The sequence below is a fragment of the Falco punctatus genome, assembly GCF_963210335.1.
Source record: "Falco punctatus genome assembly, chromosome: 8".
NCBI lineage: Eukaryota > Metazoa > Chordata > Aves > Falconiformes > Falconidae > Falco > Falco punctatus.
Window position 1 is genome coordinate 24,509,075 of NC_137588.1, and position 14,931 is coordinate 24,524,005.

The window sequence follows — 14,931 nt, forward strand, 5'->3', positions numbered from 1 at the left end:
CTGATGACTTAGAGACTGTAATGTCTCACCGGTTCCAAGCTGCATGACCTTTTTATTTCCAGAGACCCCCAAAAATTGCATTTCCTGTCTTACAAAAGTACATCACATCTTTCAAAATCTTCTGAGCTAGTGAAGAAAGCATTAACAGCCATTCTGTCCATCAGTAAGTGCTGGAGTCATTACCCTCAAGATAGCAGATCTTAAATATAGTTTCCTCTGTGCGATTACAGACATCCAGTAGTCAAGGAGGCTGACACAGCTATATCACTGATGCTGCTAATGCCATCTGAAAACAGTAAGCTTACTGCTTAAAGCAATCCTGCATCATCCAAACAGAACAAGCCACATCCTTCAACTCCTCACTTGCATTTTTTATAAAATCTAGAGCTGCCATTATAGATTTTGTTTTCATCTGTGGTCAGCTAAAGGAGAAATTAGATATTATGCAACCAGCTTTGCATTAACAAAAGAAAAACAGCAGATGAAGTGACATATCGAGGTTATCAAATTTTGCTTGCATGACCACTCCTCAACAAGCACTATGACCATTCAGAAGGAGCATCACAATCTGATCCAAAGGAAAATTACCAGAAAGAAATTATAAACAATTAACAAGCAGCAAGGCATTTAAATACCTCTGTGGTACTGAAACAGCTTTTTTTATGCAGCCTTATGAATCCTAGTCCCTATTAAATTAAAAACATTGCTTGCCTAAGTATTTTTAGTGCTTAATTTCAATGAATTGCATGATCACTGCATTGTTTCCATTACTCCCTGCTAGCAGCCAGAAAACAGCATGCCTTGAAAATGTGCCAGTATTATGACAGCAAAAATGTGTTTTGATATCAAACAAAACAATCATGCATGGCTTTTTTCTGATATGAGAGACCTTTCAAGCTAACAAATGTACAGTATCCTCCTTAGTAATTTTTAAATTCAGACTACAAAGTAATAACTGGACTTTTTATTAAAACATATACTTTATGCAACTGAATTTTAGTATTATAAATCATTATTTATATTTATTGTTGCTATCATTATGGCAACAAACTTACACAAACAAACAAACAAAAAATCACTTCACCAAACTAAGACAAAACAGTGCCACCAACAAACTGCGAGAAGTTAACATTTAATGATTCCTCTGAATTCTAGACCCACAGAAAAATTAGTCATGTTCACAGAGTAAGAAAGTCATACTGAGGCACTCAGTCCATATCCTTAAACACACAGGAACATCCCCTCAACACATATTGAAATATATTGCTACCAGTCATATTTTATAGACAAAATAAAACTTGGAGGAAAAAAATCGTCCCTAATTTAACTACAAGCTTGTATGTTATTAAAATGAATTTGGATGTCCTTCTTTACTTTGAAATATAAGCAGAAGCTGAAACTAGATATAAACAGTTCTAAATTAATTCACCCAGATCCTATTCTGTCAGTTTAACATTATTATTATACAGTTGTAGTAATTGCTTTTTTGAGTAACTTAATCAAATTTGGCTTATAGTTGTTCACATTATGGCACTGATAAAAGCAAACTGGTCTCACCAATGAATACCACGTATTTCCCTTTAGAGAGAGAAACTGCTATCAATTTTTAACTGATTCACTTTCTACAGTGCAACTGCCTCAATGTAAAGACACTACATCTACAAGGAAAGGGAACTCAGCCACACATCCATACATGGTCTCCAGTGGTGCGTCTGGCTAGCAGAGGCCAGTCACTGAAGGCCTAGCAGGCCTTGAAGTGCAGTAGGAAACCAGATCAGGCCAGACCTGACACCCCTTTTTATATTCTCCAAGAGAGTTAATCTCGAGGGCCAACAACCTGACACTGTCTTTTTACTGCTGCTGATAGTGGCAGTCAGGGGGCCGCTTTGAACATTGTGAATGATCTTGAAAGCTGCCACTTTTAAAGTTTTTCCAGAATAACTTAAGAATTTTCAACCTAGCAAATATTACTATATCTCTGTGCACAGGATAAAAATACACACACATAAGGAGACAAAAGACTCGTCAAAAAATAGACAGGTGATTCAGCAGTAAAAGAAGGGGAAAACAGCTTTCCCTGCATCAGTATGAAATAGGAGTATCTACAAGGTAGTATTTTTATTTCCAAAGGTAACTTAAAAAATAATAATAATAATACATCAACACCAAATATTGTTTTTTACACCTATGCAAACACTCCGTTCTGCAAACTATATTCTGAGAAGTAGCTATTAAAAATTATGTAAGGGGATACAACCTTGCATCTATAAATTGCTGTCAACCACTTCCAAGTCCTCACAAGCCACCTAGCTAGGATATGAAGGCCAGCAAAACAGTAAGTGATCAAATAAAAAACGTGTTGTCAAGCCACCTTTCATAAATATTATGTAGGCTTTCTCTCTGCAAATCTTGTACTACATGATGATCTCCACTCACAGTGAAAAACACAAAGCTAGGAGCTATAACCACAGCTGTCAGAAACATCAATTAAGAGCTTCTGCTCACAAAGAGTACATAACCTCTCCCCCAGCTGGACATTTGAAGAATTCAAGAGCTAGCAAAAGACAAAACAGAAGACTATTTTCCTGAGCTAGGTTAAGATCTCAGTACGAATTCTAAATGCCCTCAGAAATATACAGGTATTTCTTCACGCATATTGTCCCAGCTAGTGGAATCTTTTCCCAGAAGTTATTCCACATTTTTCCTCATGGCAATACAATTACTATTTTGAAAAACTGAAAATTTTAACATTTCATTAGCAACATTAAAACAGAGAGAGGGCATAAATACAATACTATTTTATAAAGTATAGATATTTATTCTGACAGATGTTAAAGCAAAAGTCTGGTAATCCATTCCTTTAGAATATCAACAAGTATTACTTTATACCATACAAAAGCATTACTCACAAATATAGTTTGCTTTTATTTTATTTTTCTTGGAAAAAAGAAAGAATAAAAAAGACAAAAGCAAATTCAGAGTTCCTGTAGATTATGCAAGGTTAAATAATGGTCATTTTGAATCTATCACACACTTCATATCCAAAAGACATGACCTAAGCAGTCAGTGAGCAAACAACTGAAGCTCTGTCACTCAACTTTTTAAAATAAAGTCATGTTTGCTAGTACTAATGATCAAGATAGAGAACATTTGACATCACTGAAAGATATTGCAGACTGTAAAAGTAAGGTGAGGTGATGTTGCACTATACCAGAAGAGCTGAAAGAACAATACTAACGCATAGTCCTCAGCAGCATTTATTATTTTTTTTTGGGGGGGGGGGGCAGTGTTGCTATATATTATTATTAATGACCAGAGCATAAGTAGTATGAATGATACCAAAAATCACAGTTTGGATTTGTTTTAAAATTTCTGATATTGGAAAGCACTGCTAATATATAAGGAATGAAACATCACCAGGAAGACATGGATTACCTTTAGGAGCACAAGAATAAAACTGGCATAAAATAATGCAAAATGCAAAGATGTGAACTTATAGATTATGAAGTTTCTGCTAAGAATTGAGAGCTCAGCAGGTGAAAATTACAATAGATGAAACTGTGGGGACAAAGCTGATCAGAGTAATTATGAGCTACTAACATGATGTCCCTATGGAAATGGAAATTAAATTTTAAAATTATCAGGGAAGATGCTTCTAGCACATAGACATTACCATTAATGCAGTAACATGAAGCTCCGTTAACATCTTATTGTTCTTGATTCTGATCATCTACACCTAAAAAAGGAATTCAAACTGCAAGAGATAAAGGTTTCTACAATGGTCAGGGAAATTTTGAGATGAAACTGAAAACATCTACTTTGTTTAGCTTAACAAACAAAAGACTAAGGAGGAGATCTGTGTACATATCAAAACAGAATTGCCAAGGAAAAAGAAAAAATATTCAAGTAAAAGAACAATTCCGGAACAGGCAGAAATCCATGCTAAGTAGTCATTAATGTTTGGAGTGTTTTAATTATCAGAGGTTGAAGATTTGCGAGAGCAGGAAATCAAACTCAAAGACCAACAGTGTGCCTTTCACTCCTATATTTCTACAATGAGACAATTGTAAAAACATAGGAAAGTGAAGAGGAAAAAAGCAGAAACTTAAGGTACTGCAAAACTGGTACCAAAAGCAGGACCCAAGGAAAACCAGGACATTGCCCTGGGGCTCAACAGTGATTGGAAATAAGTTTAGAACTCTGAATCAAAAAAAAAAAAAAAGAAAAAAAACCCAACTCTATAATTGTTGGTTTCTCCTGTTCTGAAGACACTAAGCTTTTGTCTCAATACATAGAACGATATTAACAATATAAATAGCTCAGCAACTTAACCAGAATAATTCATCAGTTTCAGCTGATTGCTCAGATCAACACAGATTAAAAAATATATTTGTACTTGAGTGGAATAAGCTCAAAAGTAATTAACGATAGCCCACTCTCCTTTAATCCTAATGACAGGACCGTTTCTATTACCTTTCTGTAGTCTACATACATATCTTTTATTTAATTCTCCCATGAAATCATTGAAGAGGCAGGGGGGTGGGGTGTTGTTACTAAGTGTAAATACCCTTCTCTAGACAAAAAGGGAAACCGTTCAAAAAAACAGAAGTTTAAATTTATTAATTCAGCAAAAACTTGTTATAATTTATGGACATACTACATTCTCTCAAATGAGATACTGTTCAAAGACTCCTTTTGTGATTATTTCAACAGGCGTTACGTAAGTCTAATCAGCTCATCTGTGGATAACCATGACTGTAGTTAAAGGAAACTCAAAACATTTATAAAACACAATAGGAAATGAGCAGAGGCAGACATGAGCAATGGCTGCATAGTCAAAATTGCAAATCAACTACTTGGTTCCAATTCTGCCTAACAGTTAATGTAGCTGTATCAAAACCCACCTTTCCAAATACCCTACTGTCAGTGTTGCTGTATCCTAGCACTAAAACTCAAGCTTGTACCTCAGGCTGGGCCCTGACAATTCAGATCACCACACTACATGTTGCCAACAAATCAGAATAAATGCATAATAAACAGTTTTAAAACAATGTAAAGAAAGGAAGATTTCTATCCAGTATTTTACCTTCAAAAATCTGGCAATCCATTTCCCAGAAGATAATGTAGGAGAAGGCAGACATCTCCTTTCTTTCAGACTGTTGAGGAACAATCCTACACTTACAGAGCACGTAAGAAATGGTTGCTTATGTTTGTTCTTGGAAAAGTACAGAAGAGTACAAAATCTCCTCAAAGTTTGAAATTGTACATTTTTATTTTTTTTTTTAGCAAAACTGTACTTATCTAAATCATGTATTCTAGAAAAGGTAAAATCAGACTGAAATGATAAATTTTAGATATGTGTCCAGAAGGTGAAATAGTTATATTTAAAATGACCATGCCTTCCTTTTCTGACTTCAAAGAAAGCAAAGCTTTCTATCTTTTTAAGCATCTCAACAGTACTGTAACTAGTGCCATGGCCTGGGAAAACCTTCCTCCTTTCATGAACTGACTAAGGACATGGCTAACTAAGAGCTTAACTTGCAACCATCAGGGACACATGATTGTAGGAAAACATTTTCCCTTCCTCAAAAAGGTGATGATGGAATTTGGACTCCATGTTGTACAGCACAACATAAATTTATTTTCCTAATAAAAAAAGAATTATCAATTTAATCAAAAATGTTGGAATACTGCAGCAAAGCAAGTGCTACCAGCCTTTACACAGAAGGAACAGCAGGACAGCCAATGCTGCTACTGAGGATCTCCCAAATATTACAGAATACTAAAGTTGCAGCCTAGTTATATTGCACACCTCATACCTTTCTTTCTTTCCATCCTTTTCACCTCTCCCTTGGCCCTGAAGGGGAAGAAAAACTCCCTTTTCTTAAGAAAAACTCGACAGTTCACTAATCCTAGCTTCTTACCCGCCTCAGAATACAGCTGACTTTTCTAAATATTTTGCATTAAAAAGTTCCCTTTCAAAGAAGAGAAATGTTACATTTTGACATATAATTACCATTATCCTCCCTGCTAGCAGAAAATGATGGCAAAATGCCAGCTTGCTTGTCTGCTACAGATAAGACATTTCCAAGCTTCCATCCTTCCTTTTAGAGAAAACAGAAGGGGAAGACCAGCCAGGAGAAAGCCTACCCTGTCAGCTGATCCTGTAAGAAATAAAATTAATATTCTCCTAGCAGAAATCATTTTCCTCCGAGCCTGAGGTAAATGATATGCCTTACCATATGTTATGATGGTCCTTTCAAGAATGACAAATTTGATGAATTTTTCCTGGATGGTCTTTCTCTCATCCAATCTCTTCTCATCACCTCCAGCTTCTGCTGCAGGCAAACTCTCAAGAGGCATAAATCAGCATAGCATCACCAGATTATATAACTTCTACCCACTGGGGATTTAGACCCTTCTATTTCAGACTTAGCACAAAAAAGTGCCTGTGCATTCTTCAATAATCTTTTCAATCTGTGTAGAGCTGTAGAGAATTACCCTGACACATTGCTGAGCTTCGACACCGGTACATCCATTGTGAGCAGAGAACCCAGCCATTTTTCTTAAAGGAAGAACTCTAAAAAGATTATGTCCAATTACAACATATTCAGAACTAGCTCTAAATCAGACAAAACTCTACTTCAATTCAAACAAGGGAAAAAAAAGGCAGAAGACAGGTTCAGGCAAGTTTCTTCACTGTATATAAAAATATTGGCATACTGTTACTTTGAATACAAACCCAGCTGTACACTCCTCATTAGTTTACCTAGACTTCTAAGCAGGCAGAACATCTGAATAACTTTGTGAACCCCCAGATACCAGCTGATTTGCATATCATTTGTGCATCATGGTCCTCTGAAAGTTTTATTTTCATGAATATAATACAGACAGGTAAGATAGATAGATACAAATACAGATATTTTTAAAATCCATCTACACCTACACTTAAAAATTTATTATTTGCTATGAAATATACTGATTCTGAATGAAAATTACAATAAATAAAAATCAGTTTCAGCCAACATTACTCAGTCAAAACTCATCCAAAAGGAAAACTACCCCAATATTTTCCAGGCTGTTTTAACTGCTTATTTCAGTCATGTATAACAAGTGGGTTTGTATGCATCACAGCACAAACCTGACATTGGTCCTATTACCCTTTGGAGTCTGTAATGTGGGATAAGAATTTCAGTGGTTGGGAGGGAAAGCCACTGCTCTGAAGGGAGGAAATGGAGGGAAAAAAGAGCTGTTAAAGGAATATAACTTAGGATCAGGTTAGCAGTCTTTACAAAAACCATATGATGGGAAGAAAGCAAGATAGTACAAAGTGCTTTACAAACACAACTTATCACATAAAATTAGATAGTTATCTGTCTGATATATTACATTTTTACCATCCCTACAGCTCCAAATATAAATAATAAATAAAATTATCAATTACTTGATTCCAAAATCAATTATGAAATGTGAGCTCTGAAACAAACATTTGCTTTCTTGCAAAGTTAACAAAATGGTGCACATGGAGAGAAAACAGGCTAAGATTAACTGCACCAGCTCTGTCTTGTCATCCTTCCTCTGGGAAGGGACACAGAAAAGCTATTCAAGCAGCACACATTTCACTAAAAGCTAGATTTTTTTATTTATGACCGTGCAAGGTCAGGCATCCACAGCCTGAACAGGCACTGAGTTGAGGACAGCCCCCCTCTGGTTGATGTAGGAAGAACACAGAAAGGAGAGAAGAAAAAAAGTCCCCCCCCAAACCAAGAACAGGCCCCAAAGCTGCTGTTGGGATGCTCTGGATTAAATTATAAAATTGGAGATATGAACTATATAAACTAGACAAATCCACAGATATTCATGGATAAAAATGGGGAAGAGGTATCATTTCCTATAACAATTCAAAATGCTTTAAAAATTTATTTGGCATATATATATATATATATATAAACACAATTTTACACCCAATAATGCAAGGACATAGATAAAAATATTAAGTTCTCAAGAAAAAAAAAGCTAATGATGGTTCAAAGATAGAAAACTGGGACAAAATGCCCATTGAAACATACAGTCTCCTGCAAGACCTTCGAAACTCAGACACTGCCTTCTTTCATATTGAAACTGCCTTTCACCTAACTACTTCAGTACAAGACACTCGTGAAAGAGTAAAAGTGTAAAGACCAAAGAAAGATAAAAGAACACTGAAATGAAATAAATGTAATGCTTAAATACATTCCAGTCATAGGGACTTTCCTGGTTTTGAAAGGGGTTTGGTGATTTTGTATATGCTTGTCTTATAATGATAAACAGATTAAAAAAAATATAGTCAATCCTTGTGAATACTAGTTCTATTAAACAGTTTCCCACTTTAAGTAAAGAGAACATTGCAAACACCAGAGTGAAATTATCATACCTGAAGTGCAATAGCAGGTCTTCTGGAATAGCTCCATTGTAAAGACTCTTTACCCTTAAATAAAACTATTAACTGTGGTGCTGTGTAACTGTTACCTTTTGTTTTGGAGGGGTTTTTGTGTCAAAGGTGCAAAGACTTTTATTTCCATGATTCTTCATAGTCATTCTCTCTTAGATATATATATATACCATATATACATACACACACAAGGAAAGTAAATCATTTCTCAACCTAAACTATGGCATGAACTTGGACTGCCTGACAGATTTTGTGTGCATTACGCACAAAATGTAGCTACTGTTTGACAGTCTAAAACCTAAATGATCAGATCTATCACAGCTAAATATATCCAGAATAATAAACCTCCTCTTTTGTCCTGAAAGAGAAATTCAGCAGCAGCTAATTTCACCTTTTCTTTTTCCTCTACCTTGGAGAGGGAGAAAAACAGTGATGGGACCACCTCCCCAGAAAGTGACAATGGCAGACAAGATTCCTGAATTAGACTATTTTTTTCCTATTCTCATCTCCTTCCAGTGACCATCAGTGTAGCCATCACTAGCATGGCCGTTTCAGGCCCTCCTGCTCTCTTAAAGAGAGCTTAAACTGTTTTCCAAGTTGGTGAGAAAAAAAAAAAAAAAAAAAGCAGATGAGTTTGGAGGGAAACCCAAGGCTAAGTGAAAAAGTCTCATGTATCAGACAACTTAAATCTTAAAACATAACTTACATGAATATGGGACCACAACACTGTAACACCACCAACCCAGATAAATCTAAATTATTTGGTTCTTGGATTGGCTTAAGGTGTAAAGTCTTTTAGGTAAAAATAATAAATGCAGTTGACTATGAAAAAGCTATTAGAGAACTAATGCAAATTGTAACTGCCTGCTGTTTGCAATTTTGTAACAAGATAACAATATCATGAAGACATTAGTCACAGTAGCATTTAATATTGTAATTTTCTAGCTTGTTTTATATAAATTGTTTGAATTCTAACAGATGACCTCCAAGTTTTGGATTTTTTTCTACTTTTATTACATCAGAACAAAAGGTAATGAAATGTTAAAGGACGCACCCATTAATTTGAAGAGATTTCAGATAAATTACTAGAAGTCAGGGTTTTAAGAAGTGAAGCAGAAGATACAAAAACACACATGAAGATTTGAGTTAATTTTAAATAACTGGAATTCTAACTTCATTAAGGACATGTAAGGAATAATATTTTTGTTAGCTCCTCCCAAATCTGTTTTTCAAGTTTTTGACTGCCTTTCAAGATAACATATGACACTACAAATTTCACCTCAGGTATAATCCAAGATCACCTGTGTTATTTCAATTGTCTAATTATTCTCAAATCCCTATACAGTACTTCTACATAATGATTCCTCATCAAGTCACCAACCCAATTTTTGTTTTTAAGAATAAGTTCTGCAGTTTAACATGCTCACCGTTGTGTGCAAACTCAAAGGAGAAGAGTATGTAAAAGGAGAATCATGAAAAGAATCATTCAAATATGGTACCTGACACACACTACTGGTAAAAGTTTTGAACATTTCAACTATCAACAGTATTTTCCAATTGCTGGCCAGGAACAATGTAAGTCTCAATTTCAGCCTCCTCCCTACCCTACAAAGAAAACAAAATTATTTTGAAAACAAATATATGGCAGCCAGAACCCACCTGGTAGCAAAGTGATGAAAGACATCTATTATTTCATAAATTCTTCCTCATTATTACAATTCTTACTCACACAACTCACGCAAAGCCAGTTTACCTCAAATTGTTTCAAATACCACAGCTATAAAATGAATTCCTATAAATAACTCATTCAAGAAAGTAATTGGCAACAAAAGATTACAAAACTCGCACTTGATAGCAGAAGTATTTAAAATAAATGCAATAGAAATAGTTCATGCTAATGTAAAGACAGTAATTTGCATTCTGAGCCAAGAAAAGCAGTTCAGACCATATCATAAAAATTCTCATACATGTTTCATTTTTTTAAAAATACTTTCCTACTTCACTTAGCCTCCAGCAGTCAATAGACTATAGACTTATATCTAGTCTGTTCTAACTCATCAGAAACCACTCATTCACTTGACAAGGAAGAGAGAAAGGTGACTAGGGAAACCAAACCAGAGCTTCAATTTAAGGTAGTGTTGTATCTGGGCCTGTTGCCTCTTTCTCACCTTAAAAACCAAAAAACATGTTCACCATTAGGAGAAACAGAATTAGTCTGACCAGAAGAAATTAATTCTCTGTTCAGTCAGATGTTCCATGTACTCACCTCATTACGTCTCCCAAGGCTACAATGCCTAAAAATGCATTGTAAGTAAAAACCTGAATGTCTCACTCCTAGCACCATCATAATCTATTTCCAGAAAATGCATTGCTCTCCCTTGCTTATGCTCTCAAGCCCCTCTACCAACTTGACATTCCAAAGTCTAAGCCTATTTTCTAGGTTGCCAGTATGACCTTGGAGCAAAGCCTTACAGTCACTGGTGTTTATAGCTAGATGGCATTCTGCCCACATGGAAACTTATACCGTCTACCACTTTTGGTACCAGAAAAGTACCTTGGGTCTTCTAAAAAGAAGTTCTAGACAATTTCAAGCTTTGTAGAGACATTTTCATGTGTCTCCATCATACAGGATACTTTGTAGCAGTGGGCAGTCCACACAAATAGTGCACAGGGCAATGCCAAAGGCTGACCACCAGCCTCTCAGATGTTCAAAAAGCCAAAAATTCTCATATGCTACCAAGCACAAAAGGCCATTCTGGTCAGAGAAAACAGAAAATACATTGACGTGACAAGAGAAAGGTCTATTTCCATTCAACTCAACCTTTTTTGCAGTTTCATACTTACTCTCACACATAATTTTATTTCTCATACCCCAAGACATACAGAAGTTCAGGCAGAAGTATTAAAATAGCAGGTTCTTTTTAAAATTCATTTTTCAAGCAGCTTAAAAAATAAGTATTCAACAGTTATTCTCCTGATTTTAATAGCTCAAGTGCAGGGTTTTTTTTAAAGAAATACATTACTGTGTTTTAAATGAACTATTATTGTTGCTATTGTTGTTATGCACTTCTGATTTGAACCAGTGCTACCAGCAAAGCAATGAAAGGAGGTGGAAGGCACAAAAAGCAGAAGTCAGGGATTTATTTTGCTTCGTCCCAGTGCAGGACCTTGGACAAGGTCAGGGACACCTGGCATCAGCAGGGTCCCCATTTCTGTTCAGGGTCACCCTTTCTTTTCCCCACAGGCCAGCCCTCCCAGGGTGCTCCTCCAGCTCCTTTCCCAGCACGCTACTGCCTGACCCCCCAAGTAGAGCACCACCCCTCCACCCAGTATGTCAAGCTAGTCCGTACACTACATTAATAAATACAGATTGCATTAGTTATTCATACAGTCCAGTCTGACACATGAGATTGAATGTCATGGTTATCCTGAAGGTAGAAAATGTTGAGTTTTACATAATACATTCGTTAAATGTAGTGAACTAATTAAAGTACATTAATTAGGTAATAGAAAGAACTTAGTATTTGGTAGAGACTGGTCACTGTTAATACCTTGTATTGTGTTAATACCTTGGCTGTATTTTTATGCTTAATGAGCAAAAGGAAAAGCTGATTATTCAGAAAGCAAAAAAAAAATCACATGTGGTACGCGTTGGAAAAATAGCCTCAGGTGACAGAGGAAATACATACCAAAGGAACTGGCCCTCTGACAAAGAAAGTATCATTTCAAAGCCCACAAACAATGTGCTGTCACAGGGCATTTTACATATTCAGATTGTAGGAAGCAATTGATGCTGTTATTAACAACACAACAAAATGGCAAAAATCTGATTTTATTTGCACAAGTTATCTGTTGTCCCTGTACTAGGTAAAGATTCTTCCCAGGTTTTTACATTTATTTTACACAAATTGAGAGTAAGTCTTTTATATTAAATGTTTTGGTTAGAAAAACAACTGAGAAGCAAGAAATTATTAATTAAACTCCTACTTACATGGGGCAAATATTGGTAGGAAATACACATACATAGGTATGGTGCTGAGAATAAAGCCCATGTAATGTTCTACAAACAATTAAAACATGCTATGAGCTTACGTTAAAACTTCTTTTTTTTCATTTAATATCCTATCCCTCCGCTTTTCACTTAATTTGAAAGGGCATGACCAAACCAAGAAAGCATTTTGATGTACATGTTATTAGAAAGAAAAAAGAAAACCTAGTTAGTGCTCGCAATAAAACAAAGGCACGTACCTTTTTCAGAATACAACTGCAATAATTATATCACAAAGATGACAGATGTTGGCAATAGCAAACTACTCAGGACAAATGCAACCACTTTATTTTTTAAGCTCAGCAGCACACGTTTTGGATATTATTACTCAGTCATTAAAAAATGAATCCTAGTAGAAAAGACTAAGGAAGATAGACTCAGAAAGGGAATCTTGTACTCACAATGAAAATTTAGATAAATTCAAAGCAAGTCTTAAGCTTTAAAAAAAAAAAAACACACACACAAACATACAAACAGATAACAATCCAGACACACCAGCAGCCACCAAGGCACAGAGTCATCATGTGTCCCCCCTTTTTTTATATATATATTAAAGTTCCATTTGTGACTAAAATTCTGCTGTGAGACATCGACAGGGCAAAGTCAGTCAATGCCTAACCAAAGCCTAAACCAGCCAGGACCTGGCCTCAGGTGTTGGTCTCACCTCACATGGGTCTCCTCACCTTTCTCTGAAAAACGCACATCCAATGCCATCTGAAATAGAGATGACCGCTGCTCTGTTTTCTAGCAATACTGTAATGCCATACACCCTTGTTTTTTCCACTTTAATACGGGAAATATAGGTCTCCTTCTCTCCACCTGAAAGGATTTGGACACTTTCTTCCCACACCTCTACAAAATGGCTGCAATGGGAGAGGAGAGAGCCACTTCACAGTTGCAACACTTTACAGGGATGACAGAAACAGGGGTTTATCCTTTTCAAAAAGGGGCAAGAGTTGAACCCGAGACTCCTCATGTCCTGCATAATTGTATTAACCATTGAACCACAGATACAATGAAAGCCATGAGTATAGCCACTGTTTTCCCACAGGAGAGGGTCAGGGAGCTGTGGCAGGAGGCCAGCACTCAGGCACCCAACGCAGACCCTTGGCACTGAGCACCAGTACCTTCACCAAGGTCAGGAGTCTGCACTTGAAAATGAAGGCCAAAACCTTCACACAAATGCCCAGACAACCTGGAAGCTTTAGTCCTGTCAAATGTCAGACACATGGGTGATTTTAGATGAGCCAATGCACCAGCAGGACACTGCACCAGCTGCTGGCCCAGGCAGTGTATGCGTGCCCTGGCCTACTCCGGCCAGGCAGAGCTTCCCCTGAGCAGACACAGTCAGCAGAGGCACAGTGTCATGCTGCTGTAGCAAAACTGCCTTCAGTTCTGGGTGTATTTTATCCACACACCGTCAAAAACACGCACATCAAATTTGCAAATTTTGCCCTACCGCGTTTTTCCACAACAAGATGGCAACCGCCCTTCACGCAAGGCCTGAAGAGAGCCGCTGGAAATGGCTCAAACTCACAAGGGGCCACGAGGTTCACAAACATTATTATCCCTAATGCTCACCGCTTAAGTGTAAGCTTATTAACACCAACTTCTGAGTACTAAGTTTGCAAGGTCTTTCACCTCTCCCTAGTTATGACCTTTCTGAGAAAATTTAGTCTCCAGTAAACTTCCTTCAAGAACATACCATGCCACTGCCCAGCACTAACAAATACCTGCTTAGAGAGGATAACACACTAAGTATGCAGGGCAGACCATATTAACATAAGTTACACTCAAACTCACAAGAACCACAACCATTGTTTAAAGTTTCTTACCCTAAAAATTAACTGAGGTGTCTAAAGAACCAGCTTTTTTTTATTATTATTATTATGGTTTGCCCTCCAGAAGAATTCACAGCATTGGAACTGCAGAGCTTTTGTCAGGAGAAAGTTGCAACATTTCCTGTAACACGTTTCTGTAACGCACGAATACCAAACACAAGTAACTGCTCTACCAAGGGTTCACGTAGCTCTACTGGCCCAGCATTTCCCTGGGCGTACACACCCTTTCCAGTCCTTTCTCCCTGCACTTTACACAGTTAACTGCAAAGGATTCATTACTAGCAAGTCCAATTATGCATACAGTTATTTTCAAACAAGGGCATTGACTTAATAAAGCCCTGTAGATACACAAAAAGTGGAATCTGAACCAATTCCATTGGTTACACCCTGGTGCGTTTTCTGTGATACAGAAACTAAAATGCAATGAGTGGTCATTTTACTGCTCAGCTGTGCAAAATAATTGTTGTTTCATTTTCAAAATCACCTTAATGAGAAGAACCCAGGAAATCCAACAAGGAGTGTGTCTTCACCATTACGTAGCATACTTTCTGCAACAAATTAAACAGATGAAAGAACAATGATGATTCTACTTTTGAGAAACAATAACATAA

The 14,931-nt window shown here is 36.7% G+C and overlaps 1 protein-coding gene across 7 annotated transcripts in view; it reads right to left on the reverse strand.

The window, feature by feature from the left end:
- SLC4A10 (solute carrier family 4 member 10) overlaps positions 1-14,931 on the reverse strand; it is a 172,380-nt gene that overhangs the window by 123,976 nt on the left and 33,473 nt on the right. For 3 of the 7 annotated variants that reach the window (XM_080399111.1, XM_080399106.1, XM_080399109.1), the window contains exon 1: positions 1-14,931. This exon is cut by the window's right edge. The exons of 3 other annotated variants lie outside the window; for them this stretch is intronic. In XM_080399111.1, the coding sequence (XP_080255237.1) occupies positions 1-81 (81 nt within the window). In that variant the 5' untranslated portion in view covers positions 82-14,931. One more of the 7 variants, XM_080399105.1, reaches the window with a different exon arrangement.